This window comes from Heptranchias perlo, chromosome 8 (genome assembly GCF_035084215.1).
Source record: "Heptranchias perlo isolate sHepPer1 chromosome 8, sHepPer1.hap1, whole genome shotgun sequence".
Classification (NCBI taxonomy): Eukaryota; Metazoa; Chordata; class Chondrichthyes; order Hexanchiformes; family Hexanchidae; genus Heptranchias; species Heptranchias perlo.
Window position 1 is genome coordinate 56564398 of NC_090332.1, and position 23033 is coordinate 56587430.

The 23033-nt window shown below is 41.2% G+C and overlaps 1 protein-coding gene across 4 annotated transcripts in view; it reads right to left on the minus strand.

The window, feature by feature from the left end:
• Positions 1-5013: 5013 nt before the first annotated feature.
• wtap (WT1 associated protein) overlaps positions 5014-23033 on the minus strand; it is a 74361-nt gene continuing 56341 nt past the window's right edge. For all 4 annotated transcript variants that reach the window (XM_067989135.1, XM_067989137.1, XM_067989136.1 and 1 more), the window contains one exon: positions 5014-6300. In XM_067989135.1, coding sequence (XP_067845236.1) covers positions 5699-6300 — 602 coding nt within the window. In that variant the 3' untranslated portion in view covers positions 5014-5698. The remainder of the gene's footprint in view (positions 6301-23033) is intronic.

Below are 23033 nucleotides of genomic sequence, written 5' to 3' on the forward strand. Positions count from 1 at the left end.
ATACAGATAAGCTAATTGAATGATGCAACAGGCTCGAGGGGCCGAATGGCCTACTCCTGTTCCTGTAAGATCACCTCTCAAATGCCTCCTTTCGAGATTGAAAAGCCCACCTCACAAGTCTTTTCTCATAATTTAGCCCTCTGACACTGGGCATCAGCCTCATGGCTCTTCTCTGCATTGCCTTCAGAAACGTAGCATTAAAGGGAAAGTATACAAAATCTTATATAGTAGGTCGGAAAATAGGGCCACATTAATGATGCAGGGACCGAGTCTGTCTTAGAATCATAAAGACTAGGAAGGTCCAAGGCTCAATTCCAAGCTCTGTGCTGAGTTGGCAGTATTAGGGGCTTTAGTATCCTAGTACAAGTCAACTCATTCAGGAGACAGGAAGAAAACAAGACAGGAATGTTGAAAGTGCAGCTGGATACTAAAAATAGGTGGAAAAGGAAAGAAATTGTATTTATAGAGCGCCTTATAATATCCTCAGGATAGCCCAAAGCACTTCAATAAATTACTTTTTGAAGTGCAGTGATGTTATGTCGATAAATGCAGCAGGCAATTTGCACGTAACACAAAGCGAGAGATAAATTACCAATTAATTTGGTTTTGGTGGTATTACTTGGTGGCGGAATGTTGGGTGTGATATTGAGAATTCCTTGCTCTTCAAATAGTGCCGTGGGATCTTTATTGTCTACTTGAATGGGCAGAAGGGAGCTTGGTTTAACATCTCATCCAACAATGCAACACTCCCTCAGCAATGAAGTGTCAGCCTAGATTATGTTCTGCAAATAATCTTGAACCTGCAACCTTCTGATTCAGTATGCTACAAACTGAGAAAAAACTGACATTATAGAAAAGCTTGGCAAGTTGAGTACCAGAGGGTTGAGCTTCAATGAGCTGAAGGGCTTTTTTCATCTTTGACGTCTCTGATTTCCCTTATTTTTGTATTTTTTGGGGAGTTACAACATTGGTGGTTGAATTAATATTTTAGCATTTTTTTAAACCATCAAAATGGTTAAGAACACACCACCAAATCCCACTGAGAACACAAGAGATGGTTGATGTAAAATGGAAGAACAAACACTTGTGATAAGTAACCACAAGGGGATCTTGCTTTTCTTTCACAAATTGAAATTCCTACTTCAGTGCAGAACAGAAATCAGGAATAACCTAGATTTTGATACCAGGCTCCTTAAACTGCAAATCCAACTAACTGAACATGCAGTTTATCAAAATGTAAGACTTCTAAGAACACATAATTAAACATTTTAACATATGGATTAGCAAAATGACTCCAAAGCTATTAAAGCAAGTTTGTCAGCATGAGGAAACCAAATTATAGATTGAGCTGTAAAAGTTTTTAATTTAAACTGTATTATATCCTGGCATCAGCTTTTCTGCACGTCTTTTCAAACAACAAAAAATGTGCTTGTTAAGGGGAGAGTTGTTGATGCTGGGGATGCCTCTCATTTAAGGCACCCAGTGTTAAAATCAAGTACTCCCAGATCAAGTATAGTATAGTCAGATGCACAATAAAGTTCCATCTATTTTGTCCCGACCTCAGAAGAGCAACCCCTACTGCACCAATGTAGCAGTTTACCCATTTCTCACACCATGAACCCCAAGGCTTATCTGGGTGACATTACCAATTAGTTCCAAATTGGGGTAATCTTGTGCTTTAGGCCTATGCTCACTAGTAGGATTGAGACTGCCCAAATTCATTTCTTGCTGGTTATTTTGTATAAATGGGGTACTATTTTAACTGTCTTAAAACAAAATTTCTACTGTTAGTTATGTGACATTACTTGAGTGCTACACAATTATAAGATGCAATGATTAAGGCTTTCCTTCAAAGAAGGATTCAGGATCCCTTTTGAAAGTAAATGGTTACAGCACTAATTCTAGAATCCTTTTATTGGATTGTCTTTATAACGTGGTATATTTTTGTTTATGTAAGTACAGAGAGTCGGCAGAATCCAAATCCATGAGTACGAGGGAAAGGACCAATGCCGACAGTTAAAAAGTCAGCAATTTCTCTACAAGTACTCCATTGCATGGTCAAGTCCATGAATTCTTCCAAGCCAGTTATTCAGTTAAGTCATGAACACCCAACATTATTTTTTTTCCAACACTTAAAACAGCACAGAATAAAACCAACAACCATTTATAGTTTGAAGTGATTTTTTTTATATATAAAAGCACGACACTTTAAACCATTCCTCTTTAAAATACATCTTGACAAACAGTACTTCGTTTAGTCACCAAAAGATTACAGTAGATTAAAAATGTAATCTTTTTTGGTCTTTTTACTTCAGATATATATTTGGCTTCTGTCTCTCATTCTACTCTGGTAAGTAAGCCCTTGCTCCTCACATCAGGGTGTGTTTACACTTGGCCCAATATCTAAGTAGGTTGGAATGGTGTGTTTATAATGAACAGAAATCCCTTTTTTAGATTTGCTTCAGCTATTGGTTCTATCCCTGCTTCAACAGGATCCTTCTCATATCGTGGAGAAAAAGAATGACAACAGTGGACTGTTTTTTTGGGTTTTAATTGCCAAACAAATTTATTGAATAAATGAACAAGACAATATATATTTTCTTTAGGTGCTGAAACTCTTCATATAAGGGAAATAGTAGTTCACAATCTCTATTCTAAACTATATTTTATACTTGGCTTTTATATACGTGGTTGTTCTTTTACATTCTCACCAATTAGGGAACTGTCTGGTTAGTTGATTCTCAGCAGAGGTTCTAATGGTGTCCTGGCCAATATTTATCCCTCAACCAACACCACTAAAACAGATTATCTGGTCATCATCTCATTGCTGTTGTGGGACTTCCCGGTGTGCAAATTGGTTGCCACGTTTCCTACAACTGTGACTACACTTTAGAAGTATTTGATTGTAAAACTCTTTGGGATATCCTGAGGTTGTGAAAGGCGCTATATAAATGCAAGTCTTTCTTTACTTTATTCAGACAGTATGTCAGACTCCAGATCAAACTCAAAAGATTTAAAAAATATTCCACACTATTAAATAGGATACGGTAGCATAGTTTTTAATGTTACTGGACTAGCAATCCAGAGGCCTGCACAAATAATCCAGAGAACGTGAGTTCAAATCTCACTACAGCTGTTTGAGAATTTAAATTCAGTTTTAAAAAAATCTCGAAACATAAAGCTGCTATCAGTAAAAGTGACCATGAAGCTGTTGAATTGTCGTAAAAACCCAATTGGTTCACTAATATCCTTTAGGGAAGGAAACCTGCTGTCCTATATGTGACTCCAGTCCCACGCCAATATGGTTGACTCTTAACTGCCTTCTAAAGTGGCCTAGCATGCCACTCGGTTGTTTCATGACAAATAGAAATGGGCAACAAATGCCAGTCTTGCCAATGTCACCCACATCTGGAGAATGAATTAAAAAAAAGTTGGCAGGGCTTCGTGGAATTTGAATAACTATTTCCTAAGTTCAAAGGGAGCTGCCTACCAGACATCTTAAATCAATCACATGGCATGATTATGTTTGAATTGTGTGGCTTGATCCCTCCCTTAAGCAAACTACCCAGAAGCAGCAGAATAATCCTTGAACCACAGTATTGATTCAGGTTTGGATTTTTGTGGATATAGCTACTTTTTAAAAGTACCATGACTAAGTTAAAGGAGCCAATAAAAACTAGATGTTTCATTGTATATCTATATGGCTTACCATCTATTATTGCTTAAGTTTGGGACAAGAGTGGAATTCACTTATTTCCTGGTTTGGTTCTCCAACTCCCAACTTTTCAGCAACCGTAGCTTATACACACACATCTATCACACAGATTCTTTGCAGCTCCTTTCTAAATGTTGATATGTATTTGTAGTGATTATAAAACCATCTTCTAGCAGTTTCATCAATTAACCCCCCCCCCCTTCCCCATGATTGGCTGTTCAGGCTGATTGAGGGTTTCCTTTGATAAGCAGGAATCCATTGTACAAAGAGACCACACAGCATTCATGTAACTACCAACCATAAATACCTATTATTGCAGGGATGGGACAAAGTAAGTAGAAATAGACTGCTTTGTGATTGAAAGGTCTAAAACAAGGAGTCATAGAATGTGAGATTAGGACATAGAGCAGGAAAAACCTTTTTTTTTAAAACACAGAAGGTTGTGAGGCTGTGGAATGCAGAGTTAATGACTGAAGCACAGACCATGTCAAGTGTTAAGAATAGATTAAATAGGTGGTTGAAGGTGGGGCTAAAAGGGATATGGGCACAGCACAGGCACATAGCTCATGTAGAGGATAAACAAGGACTGGTTGAGACGAATGGCCTGTGTCCTTGTTTTAATTTCTGTATGCAGCTGGGAGTTGAGTTAGAGTTATTGATATCAGCAGCACAAATGTCAGCAGCTGAGGCAGAAACTACTGATCGGGCAATGCTACCTAAAAATTCGGCACTTTTCTCAATTCCCTGTAATCAAACCTTGAGGGGTCGGATTTTGTGCGACACAGAACATTGTGGATAAGGAAGACTTTCCATTACTCTACAAAGATATGTGGATAGGTAGGGGAATGGGATTCAGTAGGCAGCTCTTTCAAAGAGCTGCCACAGGCACAATGTGCTAAAAAGCCACCTTCTGTGCTGTAAAATTCCGTGATTCTATGACTGAAGTCTGCTTGAACTGTCAATTCTAGATGTAACTTGGCAATTTACAATGTGCCATAAAGTAGTATGTGGGTTTGCATCTGTAACAGCCCACTGATTCTCATTTCAACTTTGCTGTTACGAGAGGGACAAAACAAAAAAAAAAAACTGATATGCCACTCCAGGCTCCTCACACACAGCCAGCGGCTACTTCAAATATGGTAGAGGCCATCTCAGTCTGTCCTCTTGCATGGGATGCCTAAAGAGGTGAGAAGGGAAAGACATTTTAGAAGAAAGTATGTGCAGTCTGAACCAGCAAGACCTTGTCCTGTATATCACAGTCGTCGACAAATCACTAACTGAAAGTAAAATTCAAGACATAGGATATTAAAAGACTTTATTAAGTTTGGTCAGTACAGGTGAGGGATTTCTGGGGATAGTCACAGAATATGCATTACACAAGAAACAACTCTTGCCTAGAAACTGGGTAACAATATACACTAATTCTTCAACACAGTCTGTCACTGGGGAAAATGTACACATATGCATGGTGAAAAAGTCATTGTAGTTAACACAAACTACATAGACTCCCGAAACCTGAATATGGCAAGTACAACATCCAATCTCCCTTTGGAAAAAAAACTACTGCATTTGGCAAGCTTACATCATCACACACATACTTGGTGCAACTTTCTCTTGTTGCAGGACTGTATGACAGGGTTGTGGTAAAATGCCGACAGCGTTTCACTGGAGTCCTAGATGTACATAAGAGTCCCGGTTTTACACATTTTCTCCCGCAATGTTAAAGTTGTAGTAATACATTTTATTCAGATTAAATCATATAAAAATAACCGAGGTCTACATGTATCAACATCCTTTCAGCAACAGCCAACGCAATTATGATGCTTTAAAAAAAAACAGTAGCAACAGTTTTACAAGAAAGCAAAAACACAAAAAGGCTGAATTTTAAACAAAATTACACACTAGCTTAAACAGTCACTGGACAGCCATCAGCCAAATGAAATGACACTATATAAAAAGACTGCAGACAAAGCCCATTAAGTGTTACAAAACCGACCCCTGTGTGCTGACTGAGTCCAACCCATTCTGAACGTGACGGGAACCCATAGTTCTGGTACCTTTCACAATAAGTGGTTTATCTTCCTGAGGGTCATTGATGGAGTCTGTGTCATTTGAGTGCTGAGTAAGAGAGTTCTCACTACCAGTGGGGGAGTCTACACTCTCATATCCAGCACCTAGCTGATACATGCTACTGCTGCCTGCTCGGTCCAGCCTTTCTTCACTGTGGTTTGAAAGTTTATTCCCACTGCCAGGAGATGACGGGAAATCATCCTCCGTGCTGCTTCCTTCTCTGTAAAGGTTAGTCTTGTCTTGATAGGTAGCTGCTGCTCTCCCTTGTGGGGATGAATCGCCATTGGTTGGTCCGTTCACTAGCCGGCTGCAATCTTTAGTAATGGTCTCCCCCTGTGCAGAAGGCTCAGGGGCTGGAGTCCTGCTGGTGCCAGAGGGCAACGCCTGATGATGCTGCTGTCCTTGAAGCTGAGCCAACTGCTGACGTGCCTCTTTCAGCTGCTGCTGCAGAACCATGATAGTGCTTTGCATCCCTTCCACCTCCTCATCAAGCTGGATGATGAAATCATTCAGCTCTACACAGGAATAAAAATAATTCAGTAAGTGGGAATTGAGCATCTTTTTCAACCCAGAAAAACATCTATATCAAACTAACATCTATTGCAGTAAACCTTTAAACTCCCGGAATACAATTACATGCAGATAAACTCAGAAGTATCATTGCCTTGAAGGGAACGTGTTAAAATTGAACCTCAAATTAAAAATGTCCAGATATTTTAAATGTGACTAAAATGTCAGCGATTTTCTGTTGTTCTGTTTTCCACGTAAATGTTTCTCCTAATTAACAAAATATCTAAATTGAGATCTTCCAAAGCGGACCATGAATTTCAGGAAGTTTCTATTAACCTTTTTCTTCAAAAAAAAGCATTTGCTAGGATTATCATAGTAGGTACAGCACAGGAGGAGGCCACTCGGCCACCATGTCTGTGCCGACTCTTTAAAACAGATATCCAATTAGTCCCACTCTCCTGCTCTTAACACAGAGCCCTGCAATTTTTTCCCCTTCAAAATTCCCTTTTGAAAGTTATTATTGAATCTGCTTCCACTATCTTTTCAGGTAGTGCATTCCAGGTCATTACAAATCGCTGCGTAAATAAAGGTTTCCTTGTGTCGCCTCTGGCTTTTTTGCTGATCACCTTAAATCGGCGTCCTCCGGTCACCGACCCATCTGCTACTGGAAAGAGTTTCTCCTTATTTACTCTATCAAAACCGTTCATGATTTTGAACACCTCTATCAAATCTCCCTTTAACCTTCTCTGCACTAAGGAGAAGAACCACAGCTTCTCCAGTCTCTCCACATAACTGAAGTCCCTCATCCCTGGCACTATTCTAGTAAATCTCTTCTGCACCCGCTCTAGGGCCTTGACGTCCTTCCTACAATGTGATGCCCAAAATTGAACAAAATACTCCAGCTGAGGCCTAACCAGTGTTTTATAAAGGTTTGGCATAACCTCCTTGCTTTTGTACTCTCTGCCTCTATTAATAAAGCCCAGGATCCCTTTTGCCTTTTTAACAGCCTTCTCAACTTGTCCTGCCACATTCAAAGATTTGTGTATGTGCATCCCCCGGTCTCTCTGTTCCTGCACCCCCTTTAAAATTGTACCATTTAGTTTATATTGCCTCTCATCATTCTTCCTATCAAAATGCATCACTTCACACTTCTCTGCATTAAATGTCACCTGCCATGTGTCTGCCCATTTCACCAGTCTGTCTATGTCCTCCTGAAGTCTCTTACTATCCTCCACATTGTTTACTACATTTCAGAGTTTCATGTATCCACTCTGCCACGGTCCCTTTAATCCCATGGGCTTTAATTGTACTAACAAGTCTATTATGTGGTACTTTATCAAATGCCTTTTGAAAGTCCATATACACATCAACCACACTACCCTCATCAACCTCTCTGTTACTTTATCAAAGAACTCAATCAAATTAGTCAAACACGATTTTCCTTCAACAGATCCATGCTGACTTTCATTTATTAGCTCATACTTTTCCAAATGTCAATTAATTTTGTCCTGGATTTTTGAATGAAAGAATCCCCACCACCGTATGTTACGCTGACTGGCCTGTAACTGCCAAGATTATCCCCCCTCCCCTTTTTTGAACCGGGGTGTAACATTTGCAATCCTCCAATCCTCTGACACTGTCCCCATATCTAAGGAGGATTGGAAGACTGTGGCCAGAGCCTCCGTTATTTCCACCCTTACTTCCTTCAGTAACCTAGGATTCATCCCACCTGGACCGGATGACTTTTCTACTTTGAATACTGCCAATCTTTTAAGTACCTCCTCTATTTTTATCCTATAAATATCACTACTACCTCCTCCTTCACTGCTACAATGGCAGCATCCTCTTCTCTAGTGAGGACGGAAGCGAAGTATTCATTTAGTATCTCAGCCATGCCCTCTGCCTCCATTTTGGCAGAAAGAACGAGGAGAGACAATATAAGCTAAATGGTACAATTTTAAGGGGGCACAGGAAGAGAGAGACCTGGGGGTACATATGCACAAGTCTTTGAAGGTGGCTGGACAAGTTGAGAAGACTGTTAAAAAAGCATATGGGATCCTGAGTCTTATTAATAGAGGCATTGTGTGCAAAAGCATGGAATTAAACTGAAACTTTATAAAACACTGGTTCGGCCACAACTGGAGTATTGTGTCCAATTCTGGGCACTGCACTTTAGGAAGGATGTGAAGGCCTTAGAGAGGGTGAAGAAGAGATTTACGAGAATGGTTCCAGGGATGAGGGACTTCAGTTACATGGATAAGCTGGAGAAGCTGGGGTTGTTCTCCTTACAGCAGAGAAGGTTGAGGAGATTTGATAGAAGTATTCAAAACCATGAAGGGTTTCAATAAAGTAAATAAAGAGAAACTGTTCCCATTGGTGGAAGGGTTGAAAACCAGATGACACAGATTGAAGGCAAAAGAACCAAAGGCAACATGAGGAAAAACTTTTTTACACAGTGAGTAGTCATGATCTGGAATGCGCTGCCTGAAAGGGTGGTGGAAGCAGATTCAATCGTGGCTTTCAAAAAGGAATTGGCTAAATACTTGCAGGGAAAAAATTTGTAGGGCTACGGGAAAAGAGTGAGGGAATGGGACTAATTGGATTGCTCTTACAAAGAGTTGGCACCGGCTCGATAGGCCAAATGGCCTCCTTCTGTGCTATAACCATTCTATGATTCCAAGAAGATCTCCTTTCTTGTTTATAATCAGTCCCATGCTTCCTTTGACTACCCTTTTACTATTTATACGTTTATAAAAGACTTTTGGGTTCCCTTTATGTTAGCCGTTAATCAATTCTCATGCTCTCTCTTTGCCCCTCTTATTCTCCTTTTTAGATCTCCTCTGTCCTTTCATTCTGGCCTGGTTCTCTCCTGTATTATGAACTTTACATTCATCATAAGCCTCCTTTTTCTGTTTCATTTTAATCACTATATCTCTAGTCATCCATGGAGCTCTAGTTTTGGATGCCCTTCCTTTCACCGTAGGGATGTGCCTACTCTGTCTACCAAATCATCATCTCCTTGAAGGCCTCCCATTGTTCATTTACTATTTGGCCGACCAATTTTTGATTCCAATCCAACTGGGCAAGATTCCTTTATAACTCACTGAAATTTGCTCTCCTCCAGTTAAGCATTTTCACATTTGATTATTCTTTGTCCTTTTCCATAACTATTCTAAACCTAATTATATTATGATCACAAAACGCTCCCCCACTAAAACACACTCCAACTGCCCCACTTCATTCCCCAGAACTAGATCCAGCACTGAGGATGTAACTAGCAGGGTAGATTAAGGGAACCAGTGGATGTAGTATATTTGGATTTTCAAAAGGCATTCGATAAGGTTCCACATAAAAGGTTTTTACACAAGGTAAGGGCTCATGGGGTTGGGGGTAATATATTAGCATGGATAGGGGATTGGTTAAAGAAAACAGAGTAGGGATAAACGGGTCATTCTCAGGTAAGCAGGCTGTAACTAGTGGGGTGCCACAAGGATCGGTGCTTGGGCCTCAGCTATTTACAATCTATATTAATCATTTACATGAAGCGAACGAGTGTAACGTATCCAAGTTTGCTGACGATACAAAGCTAGGTGGGAAAGTAAGCTGAGAGGAGTGGGCAAGAAGGTGGCAGATGGAGTAGAATGTGGGGATATGTGAGGTTGTTCACTTTGGTAGAAGAGACTGTCCACAGTAAACTGGGCAAATCTGTTAATGGGTAAAACGACTGATGATCAGCGGGAAATGTTTAAAGAAACATTTAACGTGATACAGAATCGGTTTATACCTCTGAGGGGCAAGAACTCTACTTGCCAAAAAAAAACAGCCATGGACAATTAAAGAGGTAAGGGACAGTATAAGACATAAGGAAAGGGCATACAAAAAGGCAAAAAATGGCACAGATCCTGGCAAATGGGAAAGATACAAAGATCAAGAAAGGGTCACAAAACAGAAAGTAAGGGCTACAAAAAGAGAGTATGAAAAGAAACTTGCAAGGGATATCAAAACCAATACGAAGAACTTTTATAGTTACATTAGGAAAGAGGGTGGTCAGGGGCAGTGTTGGCCCCTTAAAAACTGAAAGTGGGGATATTGCCATTGACAATGGGGAAATGGCGGACATGTTGAATGATTACTTTGCGTCAGTATTTACAGTAGAAAGAGAGGACAGCATGCCGGACATCCCAAGAAAACTAATATTGAATCGGGGACAGGGACTCAATAAAATTAACGTAAGTAAAGCAACAGTAATAAAGAAAATAATAGCACTAAAGAGAGTGACAAATCTCCAGGACCAGATGGTTTCCATCCCAGGGTTTTAAAGGAAGTAGGTGAGCACATTGCAGATGCCCTAACTATAATCTTTCAAAGTTCTCTCGATTCAGGAACTGTCCCTCTAGATTGGAAAATTGCACATGTCACTCCGCTTTTTAAGAAAGGAGAGAGAGGGAAACCAGGGAATTATAGACCAGGTAGCCTAACATCTGTTGTGGGGAAAATGCTGGAGTCTATAATTAAGGATACGGTGACTGAACACGAGAATTTTCAGTTAATCAGAGAGAGCCAGCATGAATTTGTGAAAGGTAGGTCGTGCCTGACAAACCTGACTGAATTTTTTGAAGAGGTGACTAAAGTACTGGACAGGGGAATGTCAATGGATGTTATTTATATGGACTTCCAGAAGGCATTTGATAAGGTCCCACATAAGAGACTGTTAGCTAAGATAGAAGCCCATGGAATCGAGGGAAAAGTATGGACTTGGTTAAGAAGTTGGCTGAGCAAAAGGTGATGAGTAGGGATAATGGGTACGTACTCACATTGGCAGGATGTGACTAGTAGAGTCCCGCAGGGATCTGTCTTGGGGCCACAATTATTCACAGTATTTATTGATGACTTAGATGAAGGCATAGAAAGTCTCATATCTAAGTTTGCCGATGACACAAAGATTGGTGGCATTGTAAGCAGTGTAGATGAAAACATAAAATTACAAAGCGATATTGATAGATTAGGTGAATGGGCAAAACTGTGGCAAATGGAATTCAATGTAGACAAATGTGAGATCATCCACTTTGGATCAAAAAAGGATAGAACAGGGTACTTTCTAAATGGTAAAAAGTTAAAAACAGTGGATGTCCAAAGGGACCGAGGGATTCAGGTACACAGATCATTGAAGTGTCATGAACAGGTGCAGAAAATAATCAATAAGGTTAATGGAATGCTGGCCTTTATATCTAGAGAACTAGAGTACAAGGGGGCAGAAGTTATGCTGCAGCTATACAAAACCCTGGTTAGACCGCACCTGGAGTACTGTGAGCAGTTCTGGCCTTCGGAAGGACATATTGGACTTGGAGGGAGTGCAGCGTAGGTTTACTAGAATGATACCCGGACTTCAAGGGTTAATACATAAAGGGCAAAAGAGTAACTAGGGAGAGAGTAGGGCCTCTTAAGGATCAACAAGGTCATCTATGTGCAGAACCACAAGAGATGGGTGAGATCCTGAATGAATATTTCACATCGGTATTTACGGTTGAGAAAGGCATGGATGTTAGGGAACTTGGGGAAATAAATAGTGATGTCTTGAGGAGTGTACATATTACAGAGAGGGAGGTGCTGGAAGTCTTCACGCGCATCAAGGTAGATAAATCTCCGGGACCTGATGAAATGTATCCCAGGACGTTATGGGAGGTTAGGGAGGAAATTGCGGGTCCCCTAGCAGAGATATTTGAATCATCCACCGCTACAGGTGAGGTGCCTGAAGATTGGAGGGTAGCAAATGTTGTGCCTTTGTTTAAGAAGGGCGGCAGGGAAAAGCCTGGGAACTACAGACCGGTGAGCCTGACATCTGTAGTGGGTAAGTTGTTAGAGGGTATTCTGAGGGACAGGATCTACAGGCATTTGGAGAGGCAGGGACTAATTAGGAACAGTCAGCATGGTTTTGTGAGAGGAAAATCATGTCTCACGAATTTGATTGAGTTTTTTGAAGGGGTAACCAAGATGATAGATGAGGGCTGTGCAGTAGACGTGGTCTACATGGACTTCAGCAAAGCCTTTGACAAGGTACCGCATGGTAGGTTGTTACATAAGGTTAAATCTCATGGGATCCAAGGTGAGGTAGCCAATTGGATACAAAATTGGCTTGACGACAGAAGACAGAGGGTGGTTGTAGAGGGTTGTTTTTCAAACTGGGTGCCTGTGTCCAGCGGTGTGCCTCAGGGATCGGTGCTGGGTCCGCTGTTATTTGTTATTTATATTAATGATTTGGATGAGAATTTAGGAGGCATGGTTAGTAAGTTTGCAGATGACACCAAGATTGGTGGCATTGTGGACAGTGAAGAAGGTTATCTAGGATTGCAATGGGATCTTGATAAATTGGGCCAGTGGGCCGATGAATGGCAGATGGAGTATAATTTAGATAAATGTGAGGTGATGCATTTTGGTAGATTGAATCGGGCCAGGACCTACTCCGTTAATGGTAGGGCGTTGGGGAGAGTTATAGAACAAAGAGATCTAGGAGTACAGGTTCATAGCTCCTTGAAAGTGGAGTCACAGGTGGATAGGGTGGTGAAGAAGGCATTCGGCATGCTTGGTTTCATTGGTCAGAACATTGAATGCAGGAGTTGGGATGTCTTGTTGAAGTTGTACAGGGCATTGGTGAGGCCACACTTGGAGTACTGTGTACAGTATAGAAAGGATATTATTAAAATAGAAAGAGTGCAGAAAAGATTTACTAGGATGCTACCGGGACTTGATGGTTTGACTTATAGGGAGAGGTTAGACAGACTGGGACTTTTTTCCCTGGAGAGTAGGAGGTTAAGGGGTGATCTTATAGAAGTCTATAAAATAATGAGGGGCACAGATAAGGTAGATAGTCAAAATCTTTTCCCAAAGGTAGGGGAGTCTATAACGAGGGGGCATAGATTTAAGGTGAGAGGAGAGAGATACAAAAGGGTCCAGAGGGGCAATTTTTTTCACTCAAAGGGTGGTGAGTGTCTGGAACGAGCTGCCAGAGGCAGTAGTAGAGGCGGGTACAATTTTGTCTTTTAAAAAGCATTTGGACAGTTACATGGGTAAGATGGGTATAGAGGGATATGGGCCAAGTGCAGGAAATTGGGACTAGCTTAGTGGTATAAACTGAGCGACATGGACATGTTGGGCCGAAGGGCCTGTTTTCATGTTGTAACTTCTATGATTCTATGATAAGTTACGAGGAGAGATTACACAAATTGGGGTTGTATTCTCTGGAGTTTAGAAGGTTAAGGGGTGATCTGATCGAAGTTTATAAGATATTAAGGGGAATGGATAGGGTGGATAGAGAAACTATTTCTGCTGGTTGGGGATTCTAGGAGTCGGGGGCAGAGTCTAAAAATTAGAGCCAGACCTTTCAGGAGCGAGATTAGAAAACATTTCTACACACAAAGGGTGGTAGAAGTTTGGAACTCTCTTCCGCAAACGGCAATTGATACTAGCTCAATTGCTAAATTTAAATCTGAGATAGATAGCTTTTAGGCAAAGATATTAAGGGATATGGGCCAAAGGCGGGTATATGGAGTTAGATCACATATCAGCCATGATCTTATCAAATGGCGGAGCAGGCACGAGGGGCTGAATGGCCTACTCCTGTTCCTATGTTAGGAATAGAAAAACAGAATATTTAAAAAATGGTGATAAACTATTAAATGTTGGTGTTCAGAGAGACTTGCGAGTCCTCGTACAAGAAACACAAAAAGTTAGTATGCAGGTACAGCAGGCAATTAGGAAAGCAAATGGCCTTTATTGCAAGGGGGTTGGAGTACAAGAGTAAGGAAGTCTTACCACAGTTGTACAGGACTTTAGTGAGACCTCACCTGGAGTACTGCGTACAGTTTTGGTCTCCTTATCTAAGGAAGGATATACTTGCCTTGGAGGTGGTACAATGAAGGTTCACTAGATTAATTCCTGGGATGAGATGGTTGTCCTATGAGGAGAGGTTGAATAGAGTGGGCCTATTCTCTTTGGAGTTTAGAAGAATGAGAGGTGATCTCATTGAAACATAAGATTCTGAGGGGGCTTGACAGGGTAGATGCTGAGAGATTGTTTCCCCTGGCTACAGTGTCTAGAACTAGGGGGCATAGTCTCAGGATAAGGGGTCGGCCATTCAAGACTGAGATGAGGAGGAATTTCTTCACGCAGAGGGTTGTGAATCTTTGGAATTCTCTACTCCAGAGGGCTGTGGATACTGAGTCATTGAATATATTCCTGGCCGAGATGGATAGATTTTTGGACTCTAGGGGAAATCAAGGGATATGGGATCGGGCAGGAAAGTGGAGTTGAGGTCGAAGATCAACCGTGATCTGACTGAATGGTGGAGCAGGCTCAAGGGGCCGTATGGCCTACTCCTGCTCCTATTTCTTACGTTCTTATGTTTCCTTCCTGGTTGGGCTGGAAACACACTGTTCCAGAAAGTTCTCGAACAAGTCAGGAATTCCTCCTCCTCTTTGCCCTTTACGCTGTTACTGTCCAAGTCTGTATTTGGATAATTGAAGACCCCCGTCATCACTAATCTATAGTTCTTGCATCTTTCTGTAATTTGCCTGCAAATTTGCTCCTCTATCTCCTTCCCACTATTTGGTGGCCTACAGTATACACCGAGTAATATCATAGCTCCTCTATTGTTCCTTAATTCCAGACATAGATTTAAAGTGAGAGGGGAGAGATACAAAAGGGTCCAGAGGGGCAATTTTTTCACTCAAAGGTTGGTGAGTGTCTGGAACGAACTGCCAGAGGCAGTAGTAGAGGCGGGTACAATTTTGTCTTTTAAAAAGCATTTGGACAGTTACATGGGTAAGATGGGTATAGAGGGATATGGGCCAAGTGCAGGCAATTGGGACTAGCTTAGTGGTATAAACTGGGCGACATGGACATGTTGGGCCGAAGGGCCTGTTTCCATGTTGTAACTTCTATGATTCTATATAGATTCTGTCTTTGACCCCTCAACTACATCATCTTTTTCCAGCGCTATAATAGTTTGTTTGATCAATATTGCCAATCCCCTCCTTTCTTTCCTTCCCTATCTTTCCTGAGTACCTTGTAGCCAGGAATATTCTGCACACAATCCTCCATTTCTTTGAGCCAGGTCTCTTCTACTGCCACTATATCATGGTCCCACGTGGCAGCTTGTGCCTGCAGCTCACCAACCTTATTTACCACGCTACATGCACTCCAATCTCATCTTAGACTGCCTCACATTTGCCTCCTATCTGATCCCTCCTATTTCTGAACTATTCTTTATTCTAGTGCTACTTGTCCCTCCCAGTCCTCTGTGCACCTTGTTTCTTCTCTCTAATGTTGCATCCTGGTGCCCACCCCCCTGCCATAGGTAGTTTTGAATCCTCCTCCACAGCACAAGTTAACCTCCCCGCAAGGACATTGGTCCCAGCTCTATTGAGGTGCAACCCGTCCATCTTGAACAGATGCCTCCTGCCCTAGAACTGGTCCCAATGCCCCAGCAATCTGAAGCCCCCCCCGCCCTACACCATTGCCCCAGCCTCGCATGAACCTGTTTTATCCTACTATTCCTCTACTCACCAATGTGTAGCACTGGGAATAATCCAGCGATTACTACCTTTGAGGTCCTGCTTTTTAACTTCCTCCCTAGCTCCTGAAACTCTGACTGCAGGACCTCAACCCTTTTCCTTCCTATGTAATTGGAAGCAGCATTACATGTTCCAGTTATCTGTGGCTAAAGTACAGAGTCATTAATCATGAATTACTGTATTACAATTCAGTGGAATAAATTGCAGACTAAAATCATACACCTCTTAAAATACAGATCAAAAACTATAAAAAGGAAATACTTAACCACCAGGTCTCAGTGTAAAACAAGAATGTCCAGGTCATACTAAGGAACCCAAGGTGCCATGCTAAATCCACACTTCCATTAATTTGCATATATCCCAAGCAGCTGATATTAACCGTTCTTGATGTTCTGATTTAGGATTGATCCACCAATGACTGCAAGGCGGTCAGGACTGGGAACTGAATATACCAGGATATATGGTCTATAGAAAGGATAGGGAAATTGGTAGAGGGGGAGGAGTAGCCTTAGTGATTAAGGATGAAATTACTTCAATGATGAGAGGATATGATGAGAGGTAAGCAGGCAGTGGAGGCTTTATGGGTAGAATTAATAGAAAAGGATTTAATGGGAGTTGTGTATAGGCCCCCTGGTAGCAGCTGTGAAGTGGCAGAATGTATAAATGCAGAGATTAGACAAGCATGTAGCAAAGGCAGAGTGGTTTTAATGGGGGATTTTATCTTTCATATTGATTGGGATAAGCAGACTAGCTAATGTCAAAAAGGTAGCAAATTTCTTGAGTGGATTCAGGAGAGCTTTTTGCAACAATATGTCCTAGAACCAACAATGGGGCAGGCCATATTAGATTTAATAATGAGTAATGTGCCAGATTTAGTTAAAAGCCTAACGATGCGTGAACATTTATCTAATAGCGATCATAATATCGAGTTCAACATTGTGTTTGAAAGGGAGAAACCTGTATCAGCTACTAAGATTCTAAATTTAGTTAAGGCCGACTTCAACGAGATGGGATAGAGACTGTCCACAGTAAACTGGGCAAATCTGTTAATGGGTAAAATGACAGATCAGTGGGTGGTGTTCAAAAAAGAATTTAACGTGATACAGAACCAGTTTATACCCCTAATGGGCAAGAATTCTACTTGCCAAAAAAAAACCAGGGACAACATTAAAACAAAAAGCGTACAAAAATGCAAAACACAGTACACATCCTGACAACTCAGAGATACAAAAAACAGCAAAGGGTGGTAAAACAGATAGTAAAAGCTACAAAAAGGGAGTATGAAGAGAAACTTGCAAGGGATAACAAAATCAACACAATTTTTTTTTACAATTATATTAGGAAAAAGAGGGCGGTCAAGAGCAACGTGGGTCCCTTAGTGGTGATATTGTAAATGAAAATAAGGAAATGGCGGACCTGTTAAATAATTACTTTGCGTTATTATGTACAGTAGAGGAAGTAGACTGCTGAAACTGAGTAAGGGACGGGAACACTCCATAATTAACATAAGCAAATTAACAATAATGAAGAAAATAATGGCACTAAAGAGTGACAAACCTCCAGACGGTTTCCATTCCAGAAACCCTAACTATAATCTTCCGAAGTTCTCTCGATTTAGGAACTATTCCCTTAGATTAGAAAATTGCATGTCACTCCGCTATTCAAGAAAGGTAAGAGGGGGAAACCAGAGAATTATAGACCAGTTAGCCGAACATCTGTTGACAAGAAATTACAAGAGCTTACAATTAAGGATAGAGTGACTGAACAACTTGAAAATTTTTAGCTGATCAGAGCATGGATTTGTAATGATGAACCCGATTGAATTTTTTGAAGAGGTGTCTAAAGTAGTTGACAGGGGAATGTCCATGGACGTTGTTTATATGGACCTCCAGAAGGCATTTGAAAAAGTCCCTCACAAGAGACTGTTAGCTAAAGTTGAAGCTCATGGAATTGAGGGCAAATTATTGACCTGGTTAGGAAATTGGCTGAGCAGAAGGAGGCAGAAAGTAGGAATAATGGGCAGGTACTCAAATTGGCAGGATGTAACTAATGGTGTCCCACATGGATCTGTGTTGGGGCCTCAACTATTTACTATATTTATTAACAACTTAGATGCCAGCATAGAGAGCCATATATCCAAGTTTGCCCATGACACAAAGATAGGCAGCAGTGTAGATGGAAGCATAAAATTACAGAGTGATATTAATATATTAAATAAATGGGCAAAACTGTGGAAACTGAGTTCAATGTAGGCAAGTGTGAGGTCATCCACTTTGGATCTAAAAAGGATAGATCAGAGTATTTTCTAAATGGTGAAAAGCTCAAAACAGTGGCGATCTAAAGAGACTGAGGGGTCGATGTACATAGATCACTAAAATGTCATGGGCAGGTACAGAAAATAACCAAAAAGGCTAATGGAATACTAGCCTTTATATCCAGAGAACTAGAATACATAAGAACGTAAGAAATAGGAGCAGGAGTAGGCCAATCGGCCCTTCGAGCCTGCTCCGCCATTTAATAAGATCATGGCTGATCTGATCCTAACCTCAAATCTAAATTCATGTCCAATTTCCTGCCCGCTCCCCATAACCCCTAATTCCCTTTACTTCTAGGAAACTGTCTATTTCTGCTTTGAATTTATTCAATGATGTAGCTTCCACAGCTTCCTGGGGCAGCAAATTCCACAGACCCACCACCCTCTGAGTGAAGAAGTTTCCCCATATCTCAGTTTTGAAGGAGCAGCCCCTTATTCTAAGATTATGCCCCCTCGTTCTAGTTTCACCCAACCTTGGGAACATCCTCACCGCATCCACCCGATCAAGCCCCTTCACAATCTTATATGTTTCAATAAGATCGCCTCTCATTCTTCTGAACTCCAATGAGTAGAGTCCCAATCTACTCAACCTCTCCTCATATGTCCGCCCCCTCATCCCCGGGATTAACCGAGTGAACCTTCTTTGTACTGCCTCGAGAGCAAGTATGTCTTTTCTTAAGTATGGACACCAAAACTGTATGCAGTATTCCACGTGCGGTCTCACCAATACCTTATATAACTGCAGCAATACCTCCCTGTTTTTATATTCTATCCCCCTAGCGATAAACGCCAACATTCCATTGGCCTTCTTGATCACCTGCTGCACCTGCATACTAACTTTTTGATTTTCTTGCACTAGTACCCCCAGATCCCTTTGTACTGCAGTACTTTCCAGTCTCTTGCCATCAAGAAAATAACTTGCTCTCTGGTTTTTCCTGCCAAAGTGCATAACCTCACATTTTCCAATATTGTATTGCATCTGCCAAATCTCCGCCCACTCACCCAGCCTGTCTATATCCCCCTGCAGGTTTTTTATGTCCTCCTCACTCTCTACTTTCCCTCCCATCTTTGTATCATCTGCAAACTTCGATATGTTGCACTCGGTCCCCTCCTCCAAATCGTTAATATAGATCGTAAAGAGTTGGGGGGTAGATGTTATGCCACAGCTACACAAAGCCCTGGTTAGACCACACTTGTTCAGTTCTGGGCACCGCACCTTACGATGGATATATTAGCCCTGTGGAGAGTGCAGTGTAGATTTACTGGAATGATACATGGACTCCAAGGGTTAAATTATGAGGCGAGATTACACAAACTAGGGTTGTATTCCCTGGAATTTAGAAGATTAAGGAGTGATTTGATCAAAGTTTTCAAGATATTAAGGGGAACTGATAGGGTGGAGAGAGAGAGAAACTATTTCCGCTGGTTGTGGAGTCTAGGACTAGGGGACATAGCCTAAAAATTAGAGCCAGGACTTTCAGGAGTGAAGTTAGGAAGCACTTCTACATGCAAAGGGTGGTAGAAGTTTGGAACTCTCTTCTGCAAACCTAGCTCAATTGTTAACTTTAAATCTGAGATTGAAATTTTTGTGTTAACCAACGGTATTAAGGGATATGGAGCTAAGGCAGGTAAACAGAGTTCGGTCACAGATCAGCCATGATTTTGGTGTATGGCAGAACAGGCTCGAAGGGCTAAATGGCCTATTCCTGTTCCTAATGAGGTAGCAGCCCCTTCCAGGCCTACAGAATTTAAACAGGGCAAACCAGAGTAAAAAAAAAAGCAAATAGGACTGAGCAGCATGATCCAGATTCTTAGAGCTATGGGCCAAACATTTGGACCTTTCGGTGTGGACAAGACTAAGTAAATTGATCTGGAGGTTTCTTTTTGAAAACGTGGTTACCTTCAGGGCTCAGTAAGAAATTTCAGGATTTTTCCCTTGGAAATATTACCTGTCCTTATTTTCCTGAATCAGGAGCTTTAAACAAAATTGGTGTCCAGGACAACACAAATTGTTCTGTGTACAATCATCTCATGGTAGCTTGTATTCCGAATTTAGATTACATTAAGCAACAGATTCAGATCCCAGACCAAAATTCTGCAAAACTCTGAGCAGAGCTACACAACTCAAGGAGGTTACAGTGACCAGCAATGACAAATAACCCAGAATGCATATCAGAAGGACATCCTATTTGTGGTGGAAAAAAAACATTAAAAGTTGAATTTCTTCACAAAGTAGCTATAAACGGTTCACAATAGAAGAGTGAATGATGAGCAAGTTACAGCAATTTACAATTTTCAAAATGCAGAGTAAAATTTACATTCAAGTGATTGGACATATATTATAGAACCATTCAGCCTGCGCCGGCTCTCTGAAAGAGCTACCAATTAGTCCCACTCCCCTGCAAATTTTACCTTTTTAAGTATTTATCCAATTCCCTTTTGAAAGTTACTACTGAATCTGCTTCCACCACCCTTTCAAGCAGCGCATTCCAGATCATAACTCACTGAGTGAAATCATTTCTTCTCATCTCTCTCCTGGCTTTTTTGTTAATTTAGTTACCGAACCTCCTGCTAATGGAAAATACTATTATCAAAACCCCTCATAATTTTGAGCATCTCTATTAAATCGCCCCTAAACCTTCTCTTCTCTAACAATCCCAGCTTCTCTAGTCTCTCCAGATATCTGAAATCCCTCATCCCTGGTGGTACTCTAGTAAATCTACTCTGCACCCACTCCAAGGCTTTGACGTCTTTTCTAAATTGTGGTGCCTAAAATTGGACACAATACTCCAGCTGAGGCCTAACTAGTGTTTTATAAAGGTTTAGCATAACTTCCTTGCTTTTGTACTCTGCCTCTATTTATAAAGCCAATGATCCCACATGCTTTTTTAACAGCCGTCTCAACTTGTCCTGCCACCTTCAAAGATTTGTGTATGTGAACTCCCAAGTCTCTCTGTTCCCGCACCTTTAAAATTGTACCATTTAGTTTATATTGCCTCTCCTAATTTTTCCTTCCAAAATATATCACCTCAAACTTCTCTGCATTATATTTCATCTGCCATGTGTCACCAGTCTATGTCCTCCTGAAGTCTGCTACTAAGCTACTCACTGTTTACTATATTTCCAAGCTTTATGTCATCTGCAAACTTTGAAATTATGCCCCCTATACTCAAGTCCAAGTCATTAATATATATCAAAAAGAGCAGTGGTCCTTATACCGACCTCTGGGGTACACCACTGTATACTTCCCTCCAGTCTAAAAAAACAACCGTCACTACTACTCTCTGATTTTTGTTTCTCAGCCAATTTTGTATTCACGCTGCTACTGCCCCATTAATCCCACAGCTTCAATTTTGCTAACAAGTCTATAATGTGGCACTTTATCAAAATGCCTTTTGAAAGTTATATGCACATTAACTGCACTCCATCAACCCTCTTTGTTTTTCATTGAAGAATCATGTTAGTCAGACATGATTTGCCATTAACAAATCCATGTTGGCTGTCATTTAACCCATGTTCTTTCAAGTGACAATTACTGCCCAGATTATGGTTTCTAGAAGTTTTCCTACCACCGATGTTAGGCTGTCTGGCCTGTAGTTACCTGGTTTATCTCTCTCCCCTTTTTTGAACAGGGGTGTAACATTTGCAACCCTCCAGTCCTCTGGCACCATCTTCATATCTAAGGAGGATTGAAAGATTGCGGCCAAAGCCTCCGCCATTTCCACCCTTACTTCCCTCAACACTGTAAGATACCCTATTTAGCTTAATCTCATGATTAAGGTTTTTGCTTTCTTTTCACATACAAATAGCTTGTAGACTTGTACTGTAGCTCGAAATAATAAAATGGTCAAGTTGCTCATTCACAAAATTCGTCAGGGCATTTAGCAAGAAAAAGCTTTACCAGCAAGGTCTTTTGCTAGCATGGAATGCTGAAAAAGGGGTCAGTGGTCATGGAAACTGAAAAACAACTCCTTTTAAGGGATAGCTGTGCATGACCAGAGCCCTATAACGAAAGAATCGGCGAAGATTACGTAATCTATCCAGAGCGAAAGTGGGTAATATCATTTATTTCTCTGTATGGCTATTGCTTTAGACATTGTGTGTCAAGACTCGGTTGAACCCAATAAAGATTATTCGCAACCAACTTGGTGTCAAGTCCAAGAACCTTAAAAAGTGGCCACCACGATGGGACGGGACAAGCAATAATGTGACTTGAGAGAGAGTGCCTATGACAGACAAGGAGCTAAACCAAGTCAAGGGCAGGAAACCGTTTTGGTGGGTGCATGGGGTTATCTCTCCAGTAGTAGGAGAGAGTCAAGGAAGTTCTTCAGAAGAAACTGATGTAGCCTGAGGTGTTGGTCACCGTAATGGCCAAAACAGACAATGACCCATATAGAGGGGTTGGTGAATGAGAAAAAGAAAATTAAATTAAAAGCAGCAAGGCATTTGTTAATACACGCTGCTCACTTTTGCACGCAGATTAAGTGAAAATAGAGTAAGTGATGTGTTAAAAGAAAAAGCGCAAGGTGAGGCGACATCACAACGACGATTGGATAACCCGGTTGATGTATCATGGCGCTGTGCGGTCTTTTGGCAGGTACATGGAGAATTGAGCGATGAGGAATATAAGGTGCTTAGGGTTGCTCGAGAGTCAGGGCTGCATTCCTCCCTCAATCCTAGCATCCACCTTCCGGCCACTACACCGGTAGAAGCTGTGACAGACATCGTGCAGTTACTGGGCATGGATCAGTTAAATATAATGCATCAATGTGGACAGATTACTCAAGGACCAGAAAAGCACCCCAGTGCATTCGCAAACTGGCTCTATGATTTATATGAATTGATTCAGCCTACC